The sequence below is a fragment of the Marmota monax genome, unplaced genomic scaffold (assembly GCF_021218885.2).
Source record: "Marmota monax isolate L192 unplaced genomic scaffold, Marmota_monax_Labrador192_F-V1.1 WCK01_AAM20220418_F8-fsc00027, whole genome shotgun sequence".
Taxonomy (NCBI): domain Eukaryota; kingdom Metazoa; phylum Chordata; class Mammalia; order Rodentia; family Sciuridae; genus Marmota; species Marmota monax.
The window spans coordinates 11,176,788-11,203,611 of record NW_026694617.1 but is presented as its reverse complement, the minus strand read 5'-3'; the positions used below and the strand labels follow the sequence as shown (position 1 = coordinate 11,203,611).

Sequence of the window (26,824 nt, the reverse complement as noted above, 5' to 3'; positions counted from 1 at the left end):
TTCTAACATCTAAATGATAGACCCAAATTGTATAGTTCCCATAAACATGGACAACTCCTTCCAGAAAATACTTGGTATATTGAAGGAAATTGAATTCTCACCCAAAAGAAAGCAACAGGCTGTCAAAGAATTCCCACCCAATGTTTTTGATAGTGTGGTATGGACAATGGGACCTTGCTCACAAAGTAAAATGACTATTTCCAAATCACCTGCTGATTAGGGACAGAACAGTAGATACAAATTGACTTTAAGACAATGAAGACAATTACTGATTTTTTTTTTTGTTCTTTAGCATATTTGAGAAAATCCTTTCAGTCAGAGTTTTTAGTTAGTAAATACTGCATATGTGTATTTATTATAAAAGCTCATTGAGCTATACCGATTTAAATTTCTGTGATCATCTGGATAAAAGACCAACTGAAATTTATTTTTGTATTATATATAAGATGTGGGTGTTGTTCAAAAGGTCAGTGGAATATTTAAATTACCTAAGAAGATGAATTTTTTCTGATAGTCATAAGTTACTTTGATTCCATCATCTAATATGATATAATGGAAATGTTAATTTTAAACTACATTTAACAATATGGTTTTTTATCAATATATTGAATTGAATGTCTTTTATACTGCTCCCTGATGACATGATTGTTCTTTTTCTGTTTAACATACAGATAAGAAAATGTGGAGAACATAATCCCCTTTAAGTAGTACAAAAGTATTCACTTGGTCTTTTCCTCATCTGATCTGCAATGAATGAGGACTCCTACCATGTGTGTTTGCCTCAACATTTCTCCCTCTACTCACTAACCACACAGGAAAATAATCCCACACTATGTAATTTGTGTTCACACTAATTAATTAGCTCATCACAATGTTGACAGATTAATTCCTATGCATCCAACGATGTTTGAGGGGAATAATAAGCAGGACTGCAAGGATTATTGACTAAAGGGGCGAATGAAGACATTATTTGCTCAGTCTGACAAGGCTAAAGCTCTGTGTGCACCCTCAGTTCGTGTCATACAGGGGAAAGTCTGCTGGGAAGCATCCAGCTTCTCGGTGCATATTCAGGTAGTCAGCCAAGTGAAAAGTCAGGCGAGGACCTGAGAAGCACCCTTGCACACTGAAGGCACCATGATCAGGACCTCTGCACTCACCAATTGCCCAAATGAAAGGACTAAAGGAAAGAAGAGGGCTCTGCCAACCTCACACAAAACAAGGAGATGCTTAAGGACAAGTGCCTCTCTGCTCTCCAGTGGGTTCTGAGATGCCTCCCTTAAACATCCTTCCTGCTTCATCTGAGTGTGATTCTAGGAAAGCAATAATATGTGTTACTCTGTTTAAAACTGCTGACAACCCTTCACACTGCCCTCTGCTTTAGGCTTTCCACCCCTTAAATTGGAATGAATCTCACCAGCACTGACTGATTTGTCATGCCTCTGCGGAGGTGTTCTGTGACCCCAACAATGACACTTTTCCTTGATCCACAGTTGCTGTCTATGAGTCATCCATCCTGTCCTTTCTTTTCTAACAGAATTCTATTTATTTTTAAAAATTATTTATCATCCAGTGTGAGTTGTAATAGATAAGGGTACCCTCAGTCACTGCTGGTCATGGATAATCCCATGGATAAAAATCAAAAACTTGAGTTATTCTTGAATGATGTCCTCTTTCGGGTCACACTGTCACAGGAACTTGATTTTAAGTTTTAATGACACAAATGTTAGGATGTTTGAGGAAGGACACCTCCTGAAGGTAGGCTTCAGCTTTCTGGCTGTTTCCCTACAAACATATCAGCCTCCACACCTACCCATGTCTCCTGTTCCCTGAATCTAGAGAGTGAGGTTTCTTCCTCTTCAAAACCAATGCAGTCTCCTGTGGTGTTGATCTCCATTCAACCTACTTCTTTCTGAAGATTTTACTTCATTATGCATCTCTTCTTTCTCCAGTGGCTGTGGTTCTTTTTTCTAGATTTTTCTTTTTCATCCATAACCATGGTATCACCCTAAAATATGCTTGCTTTGGGCTCTACACCATCTTCTAGCTACTATCCAAAGAGTAGTATGTACTCTCACCTTTATTTCACTCACTTGACTTCTCGTGTCACAGAAGCATGTCTTCCAATCTTGCTGATCTGCCTGGTGGGAGAGTCACGCAAGCCTAGAGGGTGACAGGGAGGGAGGGAAGCATTTAAGTTCCATTCCTACCTCTCCCTTGCATTGGCTTGAGACAAGCAGTGCCCCTTACCTCTTGCCATTAGAATTGGAAGCAATAAGCCAGGTCACTAATACCTGAGAGTATATTAAGAGAGTGAGATGTCAATGAAAGCTAGAATGGGCTGAGTAAGTTTCCCTTCCTCTCCTCTGCCATTCAGACCCCAAGCCTAAAGGATTGCAGCCCAAAGAGACTGTTGACCGATGGCTCCTGCTTTGAATACAACAGATTAAAGGTGAATCCCTGTCTACTGGATTTGCCTAATGGATTGGTAAAAGAGGAAATAATCTGTACTTAGTTTTGTATTGCTTGGGGTTCCCAAACTCTCACCTCGGTCTCCCTGTAAGGGACATGGTCAAGCACCACCTGTCTTCTCTTTCTCAATCCCTTCAAGAGAGCTGAGCTCTCATGTCACAATAATTAGATTCCTGAGGAGTACAACTCCTCCAAAAGACAGTAAATGAAATGGTGTGTACCATTGGAATCGATGAAGCTAATATTTATAGTGAGTGTGATATCTCAAGGGGACACAGGATGGTACGAGCAATTTGATACAGGAACAAGAAGTCGTGAAATATTGGGTATAAAAATAATATGGTTGTAAGAAAGATAAGGATGAATATAGCTGAAGACTTTGTAGGCAACCTGGGAAATCAGAATGAGGACTGCAGGAAAGGAGAACGTGGTATAAAACATAAAAGGAAAGCTAAGTGGTACACAGAGTAGAAGTAGAGTAAGTTCAACTTCCAGCAGACTCAGGAGGAAAGAGATACAAATGCAGTATACAAGGGAAACAACTAGATACAGGAGGCAGGCAACCATGAAGGAATATTGTGAGCAAGTACAAAAATTGAAAGTCTGGTTGAAATTGAAACATTTCTTGAAAAAACATTTATCTAAAAATCACAAGAAACAAAACTCAAACAGGCCAACAAGCTTTTAAAAAATTGAAATAGTTGTGAAAGACCTGCCCTCCCTAAATCTCTAAGGCAAGTTACTTTTGGAGGTGAGTTCTACCCAACCTAAGAAACAAATCATTCCTATTCAAAATAAGTTCCATAAAATGGGAAAAGAATGAAAGCTGCCTAGTTCATTGCAACAAGTAATATCACCCTATTCCAAACCTGTCAAGACAATAGAACAAGAGAATTATCATGGATCTATTTTATTATGAGCAAATATGCAAAATTCCTAAATATAATATTAACTCACAATATCCAGCACTGCATTGGAAAAATGAGTCAATGGAATTCATCCTAGGAATGAAAAAGTTGTTTTATATCAGAAAACAAACAAATTCAAAGGAAAACCAAAATTAGTTCAACAGATTCAAATAAAATATGTAAAACAGTCCAAACACTTACATCTGGTTAAAACTTTTACTGTTATCAACATAAAAAGGAGACTTCCGTAACTTTATAAAATTTACAGAGAAAGATCAAACATGAATATTTTACATAAAGGAGAACATTTGGAGACTTTCCCTCTAGGATTAGGAACAAGTACATACACTACCCTAGCTCTGAGAATCTTGAATAACATAAAAGGAATAAAAAATACATGAATCATAAGATGGAAAGAGTAAGTTAACTCCAAAACAAAAGTTTTGGAGTCCTGTCTTACAAGATACTAAGAACAAGTTATAAAGCCTATGATCAGGCAGAACAGGAATATAGAGTCAGACCTCTGTGTCTCTGAAGACTGGAGGGATTCATCCATGTAAAGGAGAGACTCAGATCAGGGTGGGGATTGGTAGGCTGCTTAGGAGGTGCTGTTTGAAAGGTGGGCCTGTGTAATGGGTAAAAAAGAATCTGGCTTCCTCTCTTATGGAATCTTGATCTCCAGTAAGATGGAATCTTGATCTCCAATTAGATCTCAGTATAATGAAAGAAATACCTAACACTCTAAATCTAGCATTTTTCCTTGAATACCCACCAAGTGTTATTTTTACCTTCTCACTTCTTAGATGGTTTTCCAATTTTGTCTTATATCTGAGTCAAAAAACAGAATTGTTTTAACTTACTTACTTAGTACACATAATAAGTTGAAAATACTTAAATGAATATGTTGCTGTTTCTCCGAGATCTAGAAAAATTATATTCTTCAAAAAAAATCATCTCTGATGAATAGTGGTCTTCTGTAAAAATTCTGCATGAGAACATAAGCACCCCTGAGAAAACAAAACATTTGTATAATGTTTCCTTCACTGTACTCCTTGCCAGGAATTATTCCCTCAGCCATGATCTGTGACACCATGATCTGTGACAGCTCTTGCTAGAATCCTTGCTCCTTTCTTTGAAAATGCATGGAAATCTCATTACAAGTGTTCAACACCTGCTTCCTAAAAGGTCTCAAAAAGGATGTCAGTTTGCTCAGCTCACTTGACAGTGTATCATGTGGTTTTTTATTTTTATTTTCTACTTCAATACGGAATGTGACTCACAGATAAATGTGGTCTTGACATAACAAGCCTCCTTAGTTTCACAAGCAGTTTTGCAGAATTTATCATTCTCTAGAGCCAGAGCTTGAAAACAACTGATTGGTGACCCCTCGTTTATTTACTAACATGTGTCAACAGGTAAACCAAGTGACATATAGCAGCATGGCTCCTGTAGCACCTTGTTAATCTGAGTAGTTTAGATGTATTAAAAAGTCTTTTCCAATTGTATGAAATCAGAGTAATGCAAACTGACAGGTTTCTACCACTTTCTTAACAGAGTTTATAAGTGCTCAAAGTCTGCACAGATGAAAACATAGTTTTAAATCCAGTGCCTGAATTTGAATTATATTTTGGATATTAAGGAAGGAAGGATTCATTATTTACAGGCTAAAGATAAGATTCAAGCACCAAATTAAAAGGCCTGATTGAATATATATTTTAATATAAATGCATATATATGTATTTTTTAACTCCAAAGAGGAAACTTCTTAAATATCCATAAGGCAACAAAGCATACACGTATGCTCACAGTGATTGTCAGACCCAAGATGTTAAAGTTATAGAAATACTCTAAATGACACTAATTCCAACCCTATTCTCTATACCTGGTCTATATGCTTATCTAACTGGGAGTCTTGACCCAAATGTTAGCATGAAATGTGTTATCTAAATCATGACTTGGCTGCCCTCGGTGACCTTGATCATATATCAGAGGAAACAAAGACATATATACAGACATCAAGATCTTTTGACCAATTTCATACCCTCCAAAGCTTCAAATCTTTTTCAAAGGGTGTCTTTCATCCTCTGGTTGCTGTTTCTAGAAAGGTTCTCTTTACTTCTCCTTCAGCTGGCTTCCCAACTGGCAAGCAGCCCTCTGGAGTTGCTTTTACCTTTCCCAGTGCCCACTCCTTAACTGACCATCTTCCCCATAGCCTCGCTCACATTTCTGAGACTGTATTCCCCATGGTTCTACTTGAATATGAAAATGTGAATTAAAGAGGGTTAGGGGCAGGGGAGGATGTGAGTATAGAAGTGTTCCTTGTATGCAGAATATGACAGATGAAATAGAAAAGATATCTTAGGTAAACACAATTAGAAAGCAAGAAAAAAATAGGCATGAGATAAAAATGCTATGGACCTTAAGAATTTAATGAGTGGTATTGGCATGGGAGGCACTTAGATGACTCTGGTAATTTTCATTGCCTGAATTTGAGTTATGTTTGGGAGAAATGGCTGCAAGTATGTACAAAGAGCAACATACAAGGGAAGGGACCACTTACCCGTTTCAGCTATGGAATGTGTGTGTTCATACACATGTGTAAGACCAGTTTTTAAAAACTTTGGTCATGAAATTAGTTAGCAGTCACAGTAGAAAATTGTGTGCTATCATTAGAATCATACAACCTGTTTTGTTTTTTTGTTTTTTTTTTTTCAAAACTAACTAGAGAAAACTAAGTATACAGATAGATTTTTTTTCTTCTCCTTCAGGCCTCTTAGTCTTTGCAGCCAGCAACACTGAGGAGATACATTTTCCATTTTCTGCTTTGCAGACTTGGAGAGAAGTAGGATCTCAAATAAACAGACAACTTTAATAAAACTCAAATCAGGATATCTTGTAAGTCAGGTAACTGTAAAAGTCTGTAACAAAAGATAAAACGGATATTAATTTCTGTATATGTAGGCACATGTAATCTTTTCTGTGTAATTCTATCACCATCATCCCTTATTTTACAGTCTTAAGAGGGAAATGTGCTTCTAATTCCCTGCCAAAGAAAGTTTCACACAGTCACTGACTTTCACCTCACATATATGTTGACACATGTCAGTCATGGGTCACTACTTACTGTTGTCTTATGGAGATTGCTCAGTTTAGACCCAGTACAGCTGCCAAAGGCCTACACTGCAGTGGCAAATTCTCCTTTATTCCACAGTTGGCCATTGACTTAAAAATGAATTTATTGATGTGAAAGATAATCCTGGTGAAGTAGTTAATGTGACTGTGACCACAGAACAATTATTGCAAAGCACTGTGTCATTAGCATGGCTAATTCCAAGGAGATATTAAGTGAAACTGTTGCTTTAAATGACAGGGTCATTAAATGAGTTGGTCCCAAAGGGCTCTGTGGAAGTAAAGCCACAGAATTATTGTTTTCAAACAACTGTGACATTAGTATTCTCTTGGATTCTGAAAAACTGCAGGAGGCCTTGCCATCTTAGATTAATTATGTTCATTCATACATATAGGATTGCCCAAGTAGGAACAACATCCTATCTGGATAACCCTACAGAAATGTGAAATTCATTCAGAATCTGCAGTCATCTTATACCTAAAATAAGGTTTTTACGAAGATCTAACTTGATTTCCATTAAAGAATAAAGTCTTCATAGGTCACCTTTGTTTTTACTTCTGTTTTTCATTAAGCATTAATATTTCTCAAAGTGCATTTTCTAGACCAGCATCATGAACATCACCTGGCAACTTATTTGAAATGCGAATTCTTGGGTCTCACCCAAGAAGGCTGAATCAGAAACTCTGGAGGTGATGCCAGGCAATTTGTGCTTTAGCAAGTCCTCCAGGTGGTTCTGATTCACGCTGAAGTTGAGAACCGCAAATGTATACTGAAGATACCCCATTCATTGATGAAAGCAATATATATCCCAGCACTCATAGAACCATGGTATCATTTAGGGTGCAGTGAGAGAAAGTATCAGTGAGGCCTGCTTCTCTTTCATCAGTCACAGTTAACGTAGCAAATGTATTTATTCCCTGTTGAGTTTTAGGAAGTGCCTCTCCCCCAGATTTTTGGAGCAGTCTTCTTAGCAAGCTATATACTGTTCCCTCTAGGTCAATAAATACAGGAAGTTCCCCCAAAATCATCTAACCTAGTCACAAGTTGTAAAGAAATCATAGACAGGTGGCAGGGGAGGGAATAGTTTGGTTTAATGGGAAGAAAGTGTCTGATTACCTGCCCTCCTTCCCTCTTGGGATAAGAAGGCTCATGAGTATTAAGATCTGGCCAGGAAAAGACTCCTGGGAGCCTGGCTGCCCTTGGCTCTGGCACCATATCACTTACCCCAGGTTGCTTTGTCTGGAGCTGGAGGATGGATAAGAAAACCTAAATGAGAATTTAGACTTTCCAACTGAGCCATCTGTGTGGATCACACAAATGAATAAGCAGTAGTACTAGAAAAGAGTTAGGATCCAGACTAGGGAGCCAGGAAATATTGCCTGAGCCAGCAAACGAGGCCTAAAGGGACTATGGCTTCTGAATAGACAGAAGGCAGCTTACACAGAGGAGATAGCTAAGACCCTGTCTTTTCTGTTATCTCTAGTTTGAGCAAATTGCTTATTTGCCCCGAGCAGCATATGCAGTTCACTGAAGACTGGAGGAAGAGGAGGGGATTCATTCCTCCTTTTCTTAGCTGTAATCTGTGGGTAGGTAGATAAGCAGTCCACAGACAAGCAGCTGACAGTCTCTGCCACTGGATGATCTTGAGGATGTCAGGTAGAAGAAATCAGATGCCACATCCTTGGCCCAACTTCCTTCTTCTTTTTGACCTGTCAAGGAGAAACCTGACTGCTTATGGCTCAGAGTGTGTCCCAGGTTAATGCTTCCATATTGCAATATCTCTTTCCAAAAGGAAGTCCTGCTTTTAACCCCCTCACTATATAGTGATCATTTTCCTTATGTCCTTCTCCTCTTTCACACTTCTTCCAAAGTTATTCCTAGAGTCCTTATTTATCTATCTATCTATCTATCTATCTATCTATTTATAATACTTGAGATTGAACCCAAGGGTGTTTTATCATACAGCTATATCCCCACTCCTTTTTATTTTGAGAAGGGGCCTCGCTAAGTTGCTGAGGCTAGCCTTGTACTTGTGATCCTTCTGCCTCAGCCTCTTGGATTGATGAAACTACAGGTGTATATCACCCTGCCCAGCTAACCTACAGTCCCCCTTAAATCTTTCATGTCTCTCATCTCAGCTATATCATGCCAGGGATTTCTCCTCATCTATATGATTTTTGTTGGGAGGAAGAAGCAACAGGGAGTAAGTTTTTCTTTGCATGTGAGGAATGAAAAAGGGAAAGACTTTGTGTTGGACTGCTGATCGCTTTCTAAACTCAAACACTCACCCACTAAAATAATTTCTTTCTGAAGAACTCCACAGGATATGCATGAGCAATTTAAAGCCTTCCTGTTGATTCATCTTTGGTCTTACTTCTTACAAGCTAAAATCCCTGTGATTGCACGCTGAGTGCATTTAATTGGCCCTCTGTTCAGACTTCATTACAGAATTTCCTCATATGGGCCAAAAATGGGTGGTATGTTCCATATTCTACTATAAAGTCTGATTATGGAGAGAGATATATAGATTCATTTAAGTCAGAAATCTCATCTTGTTCATCACTGTATCCACTCAGTTGCTAGTACAGCCCCTTAAATGAAATAAATATTCATTGATTAAATTCAAAGGCACAAAATCTGGGCAGTTGAAAAACCAAACTAGAAATCTGAATACAAATGCAGGAATTACTTTTTTATATTCCCCATGAAAATCATCATGTCCTGCATGCAAGAAAGGAAAGAAGACAGGGCCACGTTAGGGTGGGATTATTGTATAATCCTTCAGTCAGTGCCATCTTGAGATGTTGTTTCTTATTTAGTACAAGTACAGATGCAGTCTATAAAAAGTTAAGATCATTGTGCATATGTGTTGAGAACACTTAAAATCTCTCATCAAAATTAATTTGTGATAATTATTACATAATAAAAAGTACATCAAATCATAATGCATACTTTAAAGGTATGCAAACTTTGTCAACTAAATATTTTTAGTTAAGGTCAAAAGCATTACAAATTTCTACACGTTATAACATGAAGAAAAAAGAACTGAAGTGATCTCACTGGTCATCTTCCCACGCCCCTTGCAACCTTCACAAGGAGCATTATCTTGCATCCATCACTGAGGACCTTGACAGGAAATTACAGCAAGGGAGGCAGCCAAGGAGAATGTGCTGGGAGCCTGCACCTCTCTGAAGCCTTGGAGCAGAACTAAAGCCTACCAAAACAAAGCAGACAATCTGTCCTCTACACATTCTCACTTCTCTCCCTTTTCCCCAGTGGGATCTCTTCTTAAATGTACAGAGGTATAATTAAAAGGAATTGCTTTAGGGAGCCAATGAGTGTTATCATAGAAAACTAAAAATGTTTTAGAATGAAAAAAAGATCATAGCCAAGAGCAATGCATTGAAATTCATCATGAAACCTTGCTGCTTTGGGCATATTTGTTTTAAATGTCACTATTTGAAATGTATTACAACAATCAGCAACTTGGTGTGAAACCTGAAGAATATAGAGAACATCTGTAATGCCATGGAAATGTTACTAAAAGAGCAAAAGAAAATACCTTAAGGAGAAATTCTCAAATATTCATAGCATCAGTTTTTGAATGGAGCTATCTATAACCTTGTTATCTAATAGAGTCCCGACTATGGAATGCTTTAGATTTCTTGGATGTAGTCAAATGATGAGCACCAGGGGTGATAAAAATACTATTTATTTAAAGTACTAGAGTGGCCATTACATTCAAGTACAAAGTTTTAATCCTCTCAGCAAACCTAATCTAGGAGGAATAAAATGTTTTAGACTATAGTTGAGTTTCACCTAGGACACGGAGTATGCACCAGAGTTTTTATTTAAGATAACATCAAATGTAAAAAGATGGTTTTGAAACATTCATACATAAACAGAAATAAGTTTTGAGATTGTTTCTGTAATTTTTTCCCATTTTTGCCTAGTTGTGGCTAAGGAGATGGTATGTGTGTGTCATTCCTGTTAGAGAATTGAAAATGAAAAAGAACTCAAGTCATTGAGAGGTAAGATTTTAGTCTCATCCTAGGCAGCAGCTGCATGACCTTGGTCACCTGCTTCAGCCTCTCTGAGACTCTGTAATGAGAGTCTTGATTCCTTAAGTTTCAAATTGGGTGTGAGGATTTGGTCAACAATGTGCTAAAGTATGTGAAAAACAAGATCCTCTTTTATGACATAAAATTTTTCTTTCATTCTTTCATCTTTACCCCTCCTTGTGAAAAACAAATTGTGTACATATGTAAATATGTTAACATAATAAAAGTCAGTAGATATAGCCCAGAATTTATAAGCAGCATAGATTCTCTAAGCTTGAAGAAATCTTCAAGACTATCTGTGGATGACTTTGATCCTTCCCTCAAAGTGTCTCTTGCATCTTTGCCTTCTCCTTCATCCCCTGTCACTCTACCGGTTGGGGTCCCATCCAGGGTCCATACTACATAACCTCACTGAGCCTTGTTGCACACAACACCAAGTATGTTTTTCTAAAATTTTATTTATTCTGAGGCCCCGCTAAGAAACATTTGTACTAAGCTATATATTAATAGAATCATCCAGTCTTACTTAAAGCCTACCATGGTCACCCATTATTCCCCAGCACATTCTTGCTCTAGCCAGGTAAATACAAGACATAGCAATTAGAAGCCACATGAAATTCAAGTCTTCCTTTCACTACTTTTTAGCTGTTGCATTTCATCTCTGTTATACGTGTGTCCTTATCTGTTATTTATATTGATTTTAAAAAAAGATATTAGGAAAAACAGTGGGCTAACATATGGGAAGTGGCAGGTGATGCCTGACAGTGGCTTTCAAGGAACTGTAACATTTGTACCTGTTGTCATCTTCTCCTCCCTCTACAATGCGCCTCATCTGTCATACAGTTCCTCTTCTCTAGAAACCCTCCTTCTTCTTACCCAAGTCATCTGTTACTCCTTTGTGACTTATCTTCCCTCTGATGTCACCCCAAGCCCACTTGCTTTCTGCAGTCATCTCCCATTTCTCTCATCACCCATATGTTTGCTTCATATGTTCCCAAACTTTTCTTGAGGATCTTGTTTTCTTGATTAAAAAGCCGGAGCCTCCCCCAAGTGGAACAGGTGGTGGTGCTAAGTCATGAGCCCCCTTGACCTCCCCGTTGTTTGAAGATGTTGATATGTCCTTGGAAGAGATGGAGAATTTTATAGTTGATGTCTAAGGATACTTAAAGTTGGCTTCTGGGTTTTGCTTTGAGATCAGGGCACATCTTATACTACTGTCAACTAAAAAATAAAGTAAATTGACCTGGAAGTAAGAGGACATAGCATTTTGGGGGGGAAATAAAGAATTGCAATTCTGCTACACTGAACCAAGGCAGCTCTACATAGTGTCCTCTAAGGCAACTGTAACTCAGATTTTTCATAAGAGATTTCCACAAAAAGGTGTTTTCAGAAGCAATTTATGGCTGGGCAGAAATACTAAATCATGAATCCATTTTGATTTGTTAGTTAATTATGGTATTCCAAACTGAGAAACACTGAAGGCCAGAGCATACTGCCTTCAGTTGTTTAATCCAGATCTATTGGAATATTCCTTTAGCAGGTGTGAGTGCAATCCTCTGCAGTTTCCCAACCCTGCCCTAGAAAGCTGTGGTCTTGGTGATATTTCTTTCTACTCCTCACAGCTAAGAGAATTATAGGCACACTCAACTAATTGGTGTCTGAAAGGCTGATTCTCCTAAAGAACCATTATGTTCTCTGATCCCTGTCATAGAAGAGCTGTGGCTCTCCATCTTGCAGGAGAATTTAGTAGGATGTGTACATGGTTTGGAGATTCAGGGATACAAATCCCAGATGCACCACACTGTCTGACCAACATCAACCATAAGTAGTGTTTCACTGAATCACAATGTGTCCCTTGAGAACAAATTAGGTCAGAGCAAATGCAAGAATCTTCAAAATTTAAGGCTGAATTTTAAAGGAGAATTAAATTGAGGGGAAAGATCTATTGCAGGAAGAAAAAAAAAAAACAAGAAAAGAAAAATGTGGTTCCTAAGGTCCAAAGAATAAATTCTTTTTCTGAAAAATTCATTTCCCCTCCATACAGTCTTTTTAATGGGACAGAGAGGATTCATGGAGCCCATGAGACTAAGACAGAGTGGGTATGGCTTGTTAGATACGGTCTGAAAATGTCCCCCTAAGTTTCATGTGCAGGGAGCTTGGGCTCCAGTATGGCAGCATTGAGGTGGTGAGATCTTTAAGAGATGAGTGTGCAGTGATTGGATCATGGTGACAGCAGCCTCAGAAGGAATTAATGATCTCTTAGTTCTTGGAATCAGTTCTCAAAAGAGTGGGTTGTTATAAAGCAAGGCAACCCTACACACTGGTTTCTTTCTGCATGTAATCTTTTCTGGGTACACTACATCATAGTGTACCCAGAAAGGCTTTCACTAGAGGCCAAACAGGGCTACCCAATCTTGGACTTTAAGCCTTCAAAACTATGAACTAAATATACCTCTTTTCTTTATAGTACCCAGTATCAGGTATTCTATTATAGCGACACAAAATGAATAAGACAATGGTTCATCTTTATTAACTGAATATTCTGTTCTTTGTATTCAATCTTGAAACTGTTTCATTACACTGGGCACATCTAATTTCTGCCAGTTTGATGTACTTTGAAATCATCTACTTTGCCTTCTCTTTTGCTGAATTTCAGGTACATATACTTAATCTTATTGTGGCCTGTCCTTTTTTACACCAGTTTGGCTTAATGCTGAAAGAACTTTCAACTTCAAAGAATGCTTCTGCCCTTCCCCATCCCCCTGCCCCTGACAGTTGGAAGGTGGGGTGGGATGGTGTCAGGGAAGCAGGAGAGGAAATCAGTTAATTGCAGGCTGTCAGAGTTGTTTTAGGTGACTTTGTACTTCTTGAATTTAAGATCAATGTGAACTATAGACATTCAAGCTGGGAATTTAAATAGCAACAAAAAAGCCTGGGTTTTGCTAATGCCAGGAATGACTCATCTCGTGAGAATGGTATTGAATTGATAATACAATACAGAGAGAGGAAAAGACTGTGGTATCTGCTCTCTTTGTGTTTCTGACCTTGAGGAGAATTATAACTTGTTTGTTGCAGAAGTTGAGCATCTAATGTGCTGTTGCACCTGTTAGTTCTTATGTACTAAATGGCAAAGCACTTACAGATCCCTGTGATTGCTTTGTGGGTGAAATATTTTCTACAATCTGGTGAACTGGGTTTTTAAAATATAATGTATTCAATTGTGTTTCTTGCATCCCTTATTTCTCAAAAGTATGCTTTCTCATTCTATTTCAATACTGCAGCCTCATCATTACATCTTAGAATATGTTTCCCTTTGTATTTTTCAAGGTAACATTATGTTTTTGTTTTTTCTTTTTTATGTAGAGACCATGAACCAGGCAACTCCTGCTAGGAAGCTGGAAGAGGTTCTTCATCTAGCAGAGCTCTGCATAGAAGTCTTACAGCAGAATGAAGAGCATCATTTGGAGGTGATGACTGGTTTAAAGCTATAAGGAAGGCTCTCTCATAGTGGCAGAAGTACTGAGAAAGTAGCCCAGTGATACACAGCTAGCCATTCACCTTGAGAAAACTGAGAGCATATGTGAATTTCCCACAAATATAATTTCTATACATCATAAAGCATACATATACTATAGTTGTATATGTATACAATTTCATATCTATTTCTGAAAACAATCTTAGAAGAACTTACAGAATCTGTCTCAAAATGCCTAAAAGAATATAATGAAACTGGATGGAAGAGTGACTCTGGAGGCTGAGGCAGAAGGATTGTGAGTTTGAGGGCAGCCTCAGCAACTTAATGAGAACTGTCTCAAAATAAAAGACTTTTTAAAAAGGGCTGGGGATATAAAAACTCAGTGCCTCTGGGTTCCATCCCCCGGTATCACCAAAAAAAAAAAAGAAAGAAAAGAAAAGAAAAATTATTAAGCAAAGCTGGAACACAATCCCATCTTGTGAGGCCAAATTGTTTGCTTTGACCCCATGCTGTGATCACTTTAGTTTAGAAGTGTAAGTTAATCAAAATTAAAAAGGATAATCTGTGATAAGTTTTAAGGGAAAATCAAATAGCAAACATTCATAATTATAGTTGATTATTCTCCTCTGATCATCAAACTTTAAATTTTCATTAAACTTCATTGTTTATGATTCTAAAGTTCTAATTCCATATTAATATTCATTACAGTTCTGGAGTGTTTTTTCTCCATGCAAACAGCTTATATTCTAAGCCTTTCTAATGATTGTGTGTTTATTTACAAAAACAAAATGATTTCCTGACTTTTGCTTCTGGTGGGGGAAATGAATAGGACCGAATAAATGTAATAAACTTCAGTGCCCTAATAGTGCTTTATTCTGGAGGAAGCACAAGAATGAACAAGAGGGGAAAAGACCAGATATATATGAATCTACAGAGTATTTATATCTAGATCCAAAAATTCAAGAAACTACAGGATCTATATTTTAAGCAAATTCTTGGAAAAGAGGATTCATGAAAACTTACCATAGGTAACTAAGATTTATTGTATCTGGTTATAAATATGATCATTCAAAACATCTGCTTTTAGCTCACACTGTGGAATCTAGTTTTTAGCTTGCATCTGTCATGTGTGAACTTGTTATGGATATTTTATTTTAAACTGAAGAAACAGCTGCTTCAATAATTTGAAATGAATTCCCAGGAGGATCTTTTCTAAGCTAGTACCATTGCTATGTTACAATGAAAATGATTATGTGATAAAATATATGTATGTTTTGTCTTTGTCTTTTGTTAAAAGGCATTATCATCAGAGTACTGGGCCTTTCTAAATTAAAAAAAAAATCCAAATGCAGTATATATGTCAGCTAAACAGGTCCCTCAGATACCATTTATAGAAATTAAAAATTAAATGTTATTTAATATACTCTGTGCAGTCTCTGAGAATGCATGCTGCAGTATAACCTATCAAACACAATTAAAATGTTATTTATTTTTTAATCCACAAAAAATACAATTGAAAGAGACACTTATAACATCATCCTACTTAATGCTTAAATACAGAACTGTTGTCATGTCTCCTTTTTAAAATGCTTTGTAACACTGGCATTTTTCTATTCCACTATGCTTCCAAATTCTTGGGATCCCTCAGGGAAGAGAGGTGAGTAAAATTGGTTCCACTGTTCTTCTAGCATGGTATAATTCTTTCATGTGAATTTAAGAGAGGACCCACTCTGATGCTACTAATTTTAAAGCTAACTTAGTCCTTTCCTTAGAACTAAAAGCTGTTTTTTTCTTTAAACAGCCATAATTTAATCTTTGCTACACTCTTGGTAAATGGACCTTAGTCACAATCATGGGCATAATTACTGCTGACCATCTAAGTAAAGCACAACAAAACAGATTTTGATATTTTGGCTTGGGTTTGTGACTTTGATTTCTGTCTTTTTTCAATCCTTTAAACCAGATCTAACTTTTTATCTGAGCACTACTGGAGAGTGAATTGGTGTAACCCCAGAGTCATTTCCAAAGTGAATTGGTGGACTGCACTCCACACTGAGCTAGTTTCTTTCCTCCATGAAAGAGCACCTGGCTCCCCTCCCTTGGGGGAGGTTAACTTATCTGCCTTTGAGGAGAACTTCAAGTGGCTGTGTGTCGCTCCATTCTTTTCATTTTCCTTCTCTGCACAGTGGCAGTTTACTTGACAGGGCTAAGAGGTTGTTTGTGTCCTTCAACAATTTCTCCGTTAAGCAGGCTTCCTGTCCTTTGGATCTTTGTCAGTAACTTACTTTAGAAAGCAGTTTTCCCTTCTCTCTGAAAGCCTCTCGACCTCTCCTCTCAGTGTTTTCTTTAGAATTCTTATGTTTCCTTCTTAGATGGTTTAAGCTCCTTTCCAGAAAATCTTCTAGACTGTCTCTACATTTCAGTCAGACCATGTCTGACCAGAAACTTCAGGCAAACTGATCTGACAGCTTTGCATCTAAAAGCCACTCACTCTGACAATGCTAGGGAGTCCCAGTGCCCACTAGGGAAGCTGTTGGCTCTCATCAGCATGCTCCCTCCACACACATCATTTATCCAACAAGAAAATAGATCCAGAAAGGTTGAGCAACTTGCCAGGTATGCACAGGTGATTAGTAACTGGGAGAAAACCTAGGCCAGACTTTAGACACAGGTATTTTCAAATAAACCTCATTGTGCTTTTCCCATTTAAGTGGAATGGCTGGAGTGGTCATCCTGCCTGATTCTGCTGACAGATTTGACACACAGCATCATAGCAGAGATGAAAACGCAGAGAGGATTCCAGTGCCAGCCTGGAGCCATCCTCTTCCATTCTGTCATTTCTCCCTTGTTCTCTGGCAAATGTCAGGATTCTCAGAGTGTTGAGAGTATAAGTAGTCAGGCAAGAAAAGGAACAAGATGAGTATGAACGCAGCTCAAATTTCTGCTTTGGGTGTTTATTGTTATAGCAAAATTTTGATTTAGGGTTCCTAAAAGATTTTAAATATAATGTCATTCACCATATGATAGCACCATAGTCAAGGTGGTTTGGGAGTAATTTGGCAGGTACAGTGTAGACTTCTCTCAGTTCTCTGCAGATGGGTGATTTAAAAAAAATAATTTAATTTTTTTTGTTGTTGTTTTTATGTGGTTTTAAGGATCAAACCCAGTGCCTCACTCATCTCTAGGTAAACACTCTACCACTGAGCTACAGCCCCAGCCCTGATTGATCCTGTACTTCAACTGGCTCTGTCCCAAGCTGCTCCAGCAGCAGAGCTGGAACAGGAAGAAGACTTAAGCATGAACACACATATTTGTGCTTATGTACTCAATAACAGACACATCTGTATTTGAACCAAATTTAGCTTCTGAATGAATTCAAACATAAAGAGAAAAGGTATTTGATTTTTTTCCATTTGTTTTTGCTAATTTATGTCCTTATTTCTCTCCGCTGGCATTCATGACTAGGGAATATGTTCAAACTAACGATTATACAAAAGATTGGCCATGAATGAAATCTACTTACTATCTACTTCTAATGAGAGGGTATACAGTAGAACTCCATTTGCAGGACTCTCCAAAGAAATTACAAGGGCATAATTTGCTCTATCAAAGGTGTTTGTTAAAAATTTAGTAATTATTATGTGTTTTTATTATTTTTTTTTATTTTTAACTGATACATAAGCATTAGATATATTTATTATGTATCATGTGATAGCTCAATATATTAACACATTGTGTAATGTAAAATCAGGGTAAATACATCTATCTCCTGAAATGTTTGTCATTGCTTTGTGGTGAAAACATCCAAATTCTTTCTTCTAGCTTCTTTGAAAAATGTTTACTACATTATCATTATGTATAGTCACCCTACTATGCAATAGCACACCAGAGCTCTTTTCTGTTATCTAACTATACCTTAGTGCCCATGGATCAACCTCTTGGCTGCAATGAGATCCACTTCTTCAGATTCCACATATGAGTGAGCTCATGCAGGGTTTCCCTCTCTATGCCTGGCTTATTTCACTTAACAACGACTTCTAGTCCATCCTTGTCATAAATGAAAGGATTCCATCCTTTTTGTAGCTGATTCATATCCTGTTGTGTGTATGTTCCATTCCCTTGATCCATCCATTAGTTGATGGACACTTTGGTTGTTTCCCTATCTTGGCTTTGTGTACAATGCTGCAGTGAACATGGGGGTGCAGGTGTCTTTTTGACAGACTAATGTCATTTCCTTTGGAAACTACCCAGTAGTGGGACTGCTACATTTCATAATAGTTTTCAGTTTTTGAGGAACCTTTATACTGTTTTCCATAATAGCTGCTCAAGTTTATTTTCTCATTAACAGTGTACAAATGTTCCCATTTCTCCACATCTTTACCAATATTTGTTATCTTGGTGTTAAGAGCCATTCTAACTGGGAGTGGGGATTTTGTTTTTGTTTTCAATCTGGTTTTGATTTGAATTCCCCTGGTGATTAATGGTGTTGAACATTTGTTCATATACCTGTTATCCATTTGTCTTCTGTGAGGAATACCTATTGAGGTCTATTGCCATCAGATTATTTATTTTTAATACAAAGCTGTTTGACTTCCTTGTATATTCTGTATATTAACCAGTTGTCAGTTATACGGTTTGAATTATTTTCTCCCATTCTGTCAGTTGTCTCTTCACTCCCTCGATTGTTGCTTTTGCCGTGCAAAAGCTTTTTAGTTTGTTAAAATCTCATTTGTCAGTTTTGGCCTTTTTTTTCTGTAATTTTTTAAAGGATTATCAAAAAAACCTTTGCCCATTCCAGTGTCCTGAAATGTTTCCTCTATGTTTTCTTCTTATAGCTCCATAGCTTTATCTAATAGTTTTGTATCTTACATTTATGTCATTAATACATTTTGAGTTTAAAAAAAAAAAACTGATAAGAAACATGGGTCTAGTTTCATTCTTCTGCATGTGGATATCCAATTTTCCCAGTACTATTTATTGGAAAATAAAACTTTCCCTTTCTTCAATGTGTTCTCAGCACTTTTGTTGAAGATGAGTTAACTGTAGGTTTGTGATTTAGTTCTAAGCTCTCATTCTATTCCTTTTGTCGGTCTATCTGCCCCTCTCTCCCTCTCCCCCCCTCTCTCATGCCAGTACCATGTTATAACAATTACTATTGCTTCATAATGTATTTTAAAAGTCAAACAGTGCAGTGACTCCTGCTTTCTTTTTGCTCAAGATTGCTTTATCAATTTGGGGTATTTTGTAGTTCCATATGAATTTTAGGATTTTTTTTTTCATGAAGAAAGCCATTGGCATTCCAATAGGGATTACATTGAATCTATAGATGGCTTTGGTACTATGGAATTTTAATAATATTGGTTTCCCCAATTCATGAACACAGGATGCCTTACCATTTCTTTATGTCTTCTTTAATTTCTGTTATCAATGTTTTATAGTTTTCCTTGTATAGATTTTTCACCTCTTTGGTCAAATTTATTCCTGGCATTTCATTTTTAAGTATGTAAGAGTGAGAGCAATACTTACATATGTTCTGAAACATTTTCAGCTCTTTATATTTTATGTGAACCTAATTTTCAGGGAGATAATCAATATACAGCAAATCAAAACTATTGTAAAAAATAAATAGAACTAGTAATTAGGTTGATAGTAGTTTTTCACCCAAAATGTCTTAGTCCATCCTACTGACCTCTTCAAAGACTTTAAATAGTCCTAGAATGTGGCCTTCCAGCATCACATTGTACTGCATCTGAGTATTTGTATGTCTATGTGGAATATACCCTGGACACTTGCTTATTTCCAGAGTTTTAGGATCATCTACAAATTCTAGGATTTCAAACTCATCTCATTTTGGAGGGGAAAGTAGCATGAAATATGTTTCAAAATTAGGTTCATTGTTTTTGCTCATTCATACAGCTACCTTCCCTTTCATGTTTTATTTTTACAGGGGGAGAATTACTGGGGATTGAACCCAGAGGCACTTAATCACTGACCTATATTCCAAACCCTTTTTAAAAATATTTTTAAAATTTGAGGTAGGGCCTCGTTAAGTTACTAAGGCTGACCTCAAATTTGCAATCCTCTTGTCTCAGCATCCAGAGTCGCTATATTTTTACTATATTTGAGGATAAAAGAAATCCAAAGCCTGAGACTTCAGAGAAACTAGAAAATTATACTTTCAAAATCAGACCATCAGGGCTAGGGTTGTGGCTCAGAGGTAGAGCCTTTGCCTAGCATGTGTGAGGCACTGGGTTTGATCCTCAGCAACACATTAAAAAAATGAAATAAAGGTATTGTGTCGACCTACAACTAAAAAATAAATTTAAAAAAAATCAGACCATAATAGATGGGCTGGGGTTGTGGCTCAGTGATGGAGCACTTACTGAGGCACTGGGTTCTATCCCAGCACCACATAAAAATAAACAAAATAAAGGTATTTTGTCCATCTACAACTGAAAAAAAAATATTTTTTAAAAATCAGACCATAATAGATATTTCTTATAAGAAATCAAAGGACGTTATCAGTGTTCTGATCTGCTAAACATGGATGATTGATAGATGGATAATAGCCAGTGTGCCATATGTAGTTACTTAAGAAGAAGTTATATGTTTGAGAAATCTTGCTGTCTAGACTCCAGCTGATCTGGATTCAATCATTGTCCTCTCACCTACCAATCATAAGATGTTGGCAAGTTGCTAATATATAAAATAAGGATAATTATATCAGCTACCTGAAGGGGTTGTTTGAAGAATAAAACCAGACAGTGTTCATAAAACTTTTCTATGTGCCAGGTGCTGTTCTAAACTATTCACATGATATTGAACATTATTTGTTAAAACACATAAACTCATGTTATAAGATCTATGTATGAATTTCAACACATTTTTGTAATAACTGATAGCAATATTTGTTTACATTTGTACAGCAAGGAATTTTCATGTTGATTTGATTTTCACATCAAAAACTCTGGGGGAGGTGAGGGTAAGTATTGTTGTTGCCAATTTGAAAATGAGAAAATTTTTAGAAATCCACTCAGAGAACTGATGACCCTACCTCCAACTACTCAAGTCTCACTATTTGTTCAAAAGCTTGTACTTTACTTCTAGGTTAAGTGTTCATTCTTACCTACCAGTATTTTTTACTATATTTCATAAACAGACCAGGCTTTCAAAGTATTATTAGCCTGCCACATGTTATTTTCATTATACAAGATTTATCTCTTGTATTTCCTTAAGTAAATTAAGCATTGCCTACTGCATCTGTGATCACATTTACACTGTTTAGTGACTTAGCATTAGAGCCAGTAGCTTTAAACTGGATAATCACAACTTTTGATTGGTGTCCTACTGACAGATGCATTTCTCAGAAGTGTTTTCTCCTACTTGAAGAAGCCCTGATGCTGTTGAACCTCTGCCATCTCCCAAGAAGTGGTACCCTAGGAAGGAAATCATACAGCCTCTCTTCTTGCTACTAACCTAGGGTGGGATCACTGCCACCAAATGGGATGGCAACCAGGCAGAAGGGATGGGTTTAGAACTGATCTGGTGTTCTCAGGGTCACTGCAACTCTTGCTTTGATTTTAAGAAATAGTATTGATAATAGCTTCCTCCAGGCATCATCTGAACAAGTGGCATTCATCATAGATTGGCTTATATTCATCAGGAACAGCTTCATTAGGAGTGAATTGGATATATAAGTATGTACTTCTGCAAAACATAATGAAATTTTTTAGTTGATAGCTAAACCTTGAGTCTTTTTTTTTAAAGTTATATTTTATTCCCCACCCATGCTCTGATTTCCAAATTAGCTTTAAAATGAGCTTTGGAAATTTTCCTTAGAGTCTTAAAACAATCCTGACCTAACATGACTGTTATTTTCTTCATTTTAACCTTCTACAAAAGTATTGGCTGTGAACCGAAAGTGATATTTTGAAAAGGTCTCTCTGCAATACTGCATTTTTTACTAGGGTTTCTATACTGCTCTATTCAATGAGGAATCTCAAGTTCTTTTCTTGGTCACCCATACAGCTCTCAAAGGCAGGAACAAGATATAGAAATGAAATCATGTATGTCATTTTATTTTTATTTTTGTCAGATATCTATCCTGGTAAATATTTAACCAAAAAATATCCAAAAATAATACTTGCAAAGAACAATAGGCTCAGTGTACATGGGGCATACCATTCCCAACAAGTTTTTATATTTACATGCTTATCATTGAGTTAGACATTAAAATGACCATAACTCTCAAGTCTATTATTTATACTACATATTTCTTCTTCAAGTCAGCCTTTGCTTCTATTTCCATTTACTAATTAGTTAAGGGGCAATTTTTATTAATATATCATTATTATGGCCTTTAAGACCATGTTTATTTTAAAAGTTTTTTTAAAAAATGGTGTATCAAATTTTTGTAATCCACTGTTCTATTGTTTGTCTCTTCCTGTATAATTTAATTTATTCTATTTAATTTATTCTTGAATAAATTAAATGAAGCTTGAAAATATATGTGGGCTCTTCCAATATTTTAAATCTTTTTTTCAGTGAAAAAAATTAATTGGGAGAATAATGAAAATATCTGTATCACAGAAGTGCGTATGTTTTCTAGTAATTTGGTTAAAAGATTATGACATTGCCTAAAATGACATTGATCATTGCCTAAAATTATTATGACATTGTTAAAAGTTATGACAGCTCAAGAGAAAAATGGGGAAAGATCTGAAAAACGATTCAGCAAGAACAGTATTAGCAATGGTACTTAATAGTATGAAGAATTGTTAAACTCTTTTGTAATTAGAGGGACACAAAGTGAAGCAAAACAGAAACCAGAGAAGTCCCCATTATTTTCAAGAACTATCTAAAAGCTAAATATTATTTTCCCCCATCAAAACAGCAGACATTACATACAGTCAATCAACAAGTACATGAAAAAATGCTCAACATCTCTAGCTGTCAGAGAAATGCAAATCAAAACCACCCTAAGATACCATCTCACTCCAGTAAGATTGGCAGCCATTATGAAGTCAAACAACAACAAGTGCTGGCGAGGATGTGGGGAAAAGGGTACACTTGTACATTGCTGGTGGGACTGCAAATTGGTGCAGCCAATTTGGAAAGCAGTATGGAGACTTCTTGGAAAGCTGGGAATGGAACCACCATTTGACCCAGCTATTCCCCTTCTTGGTCTATTCCCTAAAGACCTAAAAAGAGCATGCTACAGGGACACTGCTACATCGATGTTCATAGCAGCACAGTTCACAATAGCAAGACTGTGGAACCAACCTAGATGCCCTTCAATAGACGAATGGATAAAAAAAATGTGGCATTTATACACAATGGAGTATTACTCTGCATTAAAAAATGACAAAATCATAGAATTTACAGGGAAATGGATGGCATTAGAGCAGATTATGCTAAGTGAAGCTAGCCAATCCCTAAAAAACAAATGCCAAATGTCTTCTTTGATATAAGGAGAGTAACTAAGATCAGAGTAGGGAAGAAGAGCAGGAGAAGAAGATTAACATTTAACAGGGATGAGAGGTGGGAGGGAAAAGGAGAGAGAAGGGAAATTGCATGGTAATGGAAGGAGACCCTCAGGGTTATACAGTGGAGGGGGTAGAGAGAGAGGAGGGGAGGGGAGGGGAGAGGTGGGGAGGGGGGAGGGTGGAGGATGGGAAAGGCAGCGGAGCACAACAGACACTAGTATGGCAATATGTAAATCAATGGATGTGTAACTGATGTGATTCTGCAATCTGTGTATGGGGTGAAGGTGGGAGTTCATAACGCACTTGAATCAAAGTGTGGAATATGATATGTCAAGAAATTTGTAATGTTTTGAACAACCCACAATAAAAAATTAAAAAAAAAATGCAATCAAATAACCACCTTCCTCAACCAAAAATGGCATGTTACATATCATCTTTTTTCCCTATAAGATCTTAATTGCCTCTATTTTTAAGTATTGACTAGTGATCAACAGGCCCTAAAAATTACAAAATATATATATTTTTTATCATTCAAAAAAAAAAAACAGCAGACATTTTTAAAAGTGATTATTTCTATTACCTAAAATGCACAATAAAGTTCCTAACAGAGTAGAAAGTGACATAGAATATATACACATACTGTTCTTATAGTCTAAGAGACAGACATAAAACATTCACATATGTAGTCATGTCCTATGAAATAAAGATACTAGTTATCTGGAGGGTGGGGAAATCCTCACTATAAAAGTGTATTTTAGACCTGGAGCAGGGAGATAATATTTTGGGGAAGGTATTTAAGGGTTTTAATTTTTATTATAATAAGTGCATTAGGAAGCTAAAAATGGGTTTTAAGCAGAGAAATGGTGTGATCCTGTTTACATTTTTAAATGATTCATAAAATGATGACCAGCTGCTGTATGGAAAAATAATGGGAGTAAACATTTTTCCTGGAGAGCTTTTGCAATGTGTAAGTCTCTACAATGCCCTTTAATCCAGTAATTTTTAGAAGTTTATCATAAGGAAATAATTATTATTAAACATAAAGAGTTAAAGATATTTATAGCAGTATCATTGAAAGTTGCAAATCTTTGGAAAAAGCAGTCTTGCTAGGAAAATGATTAAATAAATAACAGTATATCCCTACAGCAGAGTATTTTGCTGTTATTAAAAGTAAAATAAAAGCAAATTATTATAAGATTATGATGACAAATATGTTAATGTTTATATCTAAAAGAAATTATTAGAAACAAATAAACCGAAACACTCATAGTAGTTATGTTTAAATTATAAAAGGAATTTTGTTTTGTTTTACATTATAAATTTATAATTCATTAAGTTGCATTTATTCTCTTATACATGTAGTTGTTTTATAAAACAATAAACATTGTCATTGTACATTTTAATTTTTTTAGACTTCATATTTTATTCATCGGTGTTAAATGTTTAAATATGTGAATCTATAAAATTTTTTCTCACCTTTTAAAACTATTACATTTTCTTTGTCATTGTTTTTGTTCAAGTGCTAAGGAGTTTGCATGTGTTTCTAACAAATTATCTGTTTCTGCTTTATTTCTTTATCCTTTTATAGGCATTTGCCTGGTGGCCTGATTTATTGGCTGAGCATGCAGAGAAATTTTGGGCTTTATTCACAGTAGATATGGATACCGCACTGGAGGCTCAACCACAAGATTCCTGGGATAGTTTTCCTCTTTTCCAACTGCTTAATAATTTCCTCAGAAATGACAGTGAGCACTTGATTTTCTTTTGTATGTGAAGTGGGAAGGGTTGGGGAGTGTCATGAATGTGTATGTGTATTTACAGAGCCCTTACACGGGCCCAGGAAGAGTTGACATGGGTAGCATTAATGTAGGCTCAGACTCTCTGGTTATATCATGGTCTGGGGGAGACAGGAATGCTGCCACATTGTTCCTGAGCTCTTAGGTTCCTCTTATTCCCACCCTCCAGCATTCATTAAGGACTTAACTAGGCACCCTTTGCATTGCAGTATGTGAACTAGAAATCTACAATAATATTGGCACTTCTAGAGTTCTTGAACATACTTATATCTCTCGCAGACACCTTTGAAATTTGTCAGCATCCTAAAAATTATTCTGTTGAGGCATCTACAAACATGCACTATAGCATTGCTTCTGGCTGGTAGTGAATTTATCTCCTCAGACTCCTTAGATGATAATAAAATTCTCCTGTGTGATGCAACTTGCTCATTTAAAATAAAGAAAATTTAAAGGTTCTCTATTCAGACCTTTATCCCAATGCAATAAAAACGTTTACAGATACTCTGGCAGGTGGTCTAGCAGCCAGTACATTATAGACCAAGTTGAATTCCACCTACTCCTAACTTCTGGTTCTAGCTTATTCTCCTTGATCAATACAGTGGTCTTCTGTTGTGGATTTTCTTCTCCAGCCCACATGTCCCATACCTTGTAAATCATCCTCACTTATCAGGTTTTCTTATCCATTCCAATTCTTGTTGGCTACCATTCTTATCACCATTGGGATAGCCCTCACTCCCTTTATCAGTAGTGTAGCTTTAGAACTTGGCACTATGAAGAGCACAGTGCTCACCAGGTCACCTGAACCACCCACACTCCATTGAAAGGGGCAGTTCTTCTGCCCATCTTTTTTTTAACCCAAATCTTTTCTTGGTCTCCCAGGATCACACCGTTTATACTTTTACATTCTTATATGTGTTAAAAATCCAAATTTTTTGCTATTTTCTTCCCCAAAGGTCACTACTATATTTTAAACCTAAATCTATATTTTTACAGTTGTCTTTTAAATAAATAAATAAACACACACACATATATGTAACTATATTGGTTTTGTTCACCCTCATACAGTGTTTCTTACCTTTCTTTGGTTGCTTGTCCCTTTGAGAGGTGAAATTGTGTATAATGGTGTACTCCCCATGGACATCCCAGGACTTTGACCAGGTTAAGAACCTTTATCCTGGTAAGAGAGGCATCGTGTTATAGTAATTAATAACATGGGCTTTGGCGCCAAACAGATTGACATTTCTTTGCCACTTACTACTTGACCTTTGACAATAGCTTAACCTCTCTAAGCTTTAGGCTCTTCATTTGTAAAAGAAGGAAAGTGACAGCATCTACAGGGTCATTGGTGGTGAGGATTAAATAAAATGATAATTCATACATAATAGATGCTAAATAAACATTGTAGATATCATGAGTTTTTGGTCTAAATTTTGTCTTGAGACTTTTAGTCATCTTACACGGGGTTATTAAAACAGGAGAATTTATTAATGTTCACAGTTA

The 26,824-nt window shown here is 36.6% G+C and overlaps 1 protein-coding gene across 8 annotated transcripts in view; it reads left to right on the top strand.

Moving 5' to 3' along the window:
• The window catches only part of Cadps2 (calcium dependent secretion activator 2), a 521,519-nt gene that overhangs the window by 420,484 nt on the left and 74,211 nt on the right, over positions 1-26,824 (top strand). For all 8 annotated transcript variants that reach the window (XM_046422408.2, XM_046422403.2, XM_046422402.2 and 5 more), the window contains 2 exons: positions 13,932-14,035; positions 25,117-25,273. In XM_046422408.2, coding sequence (XP_046278364.1) covers positions 13,932-14,035; positions 25,117-25,273 — 261 coding nt within the window. The remainder of the gene's footprint in view (positions 1-13,931; positions 14,036-25,116; positions 25,274-26,824) is intronic.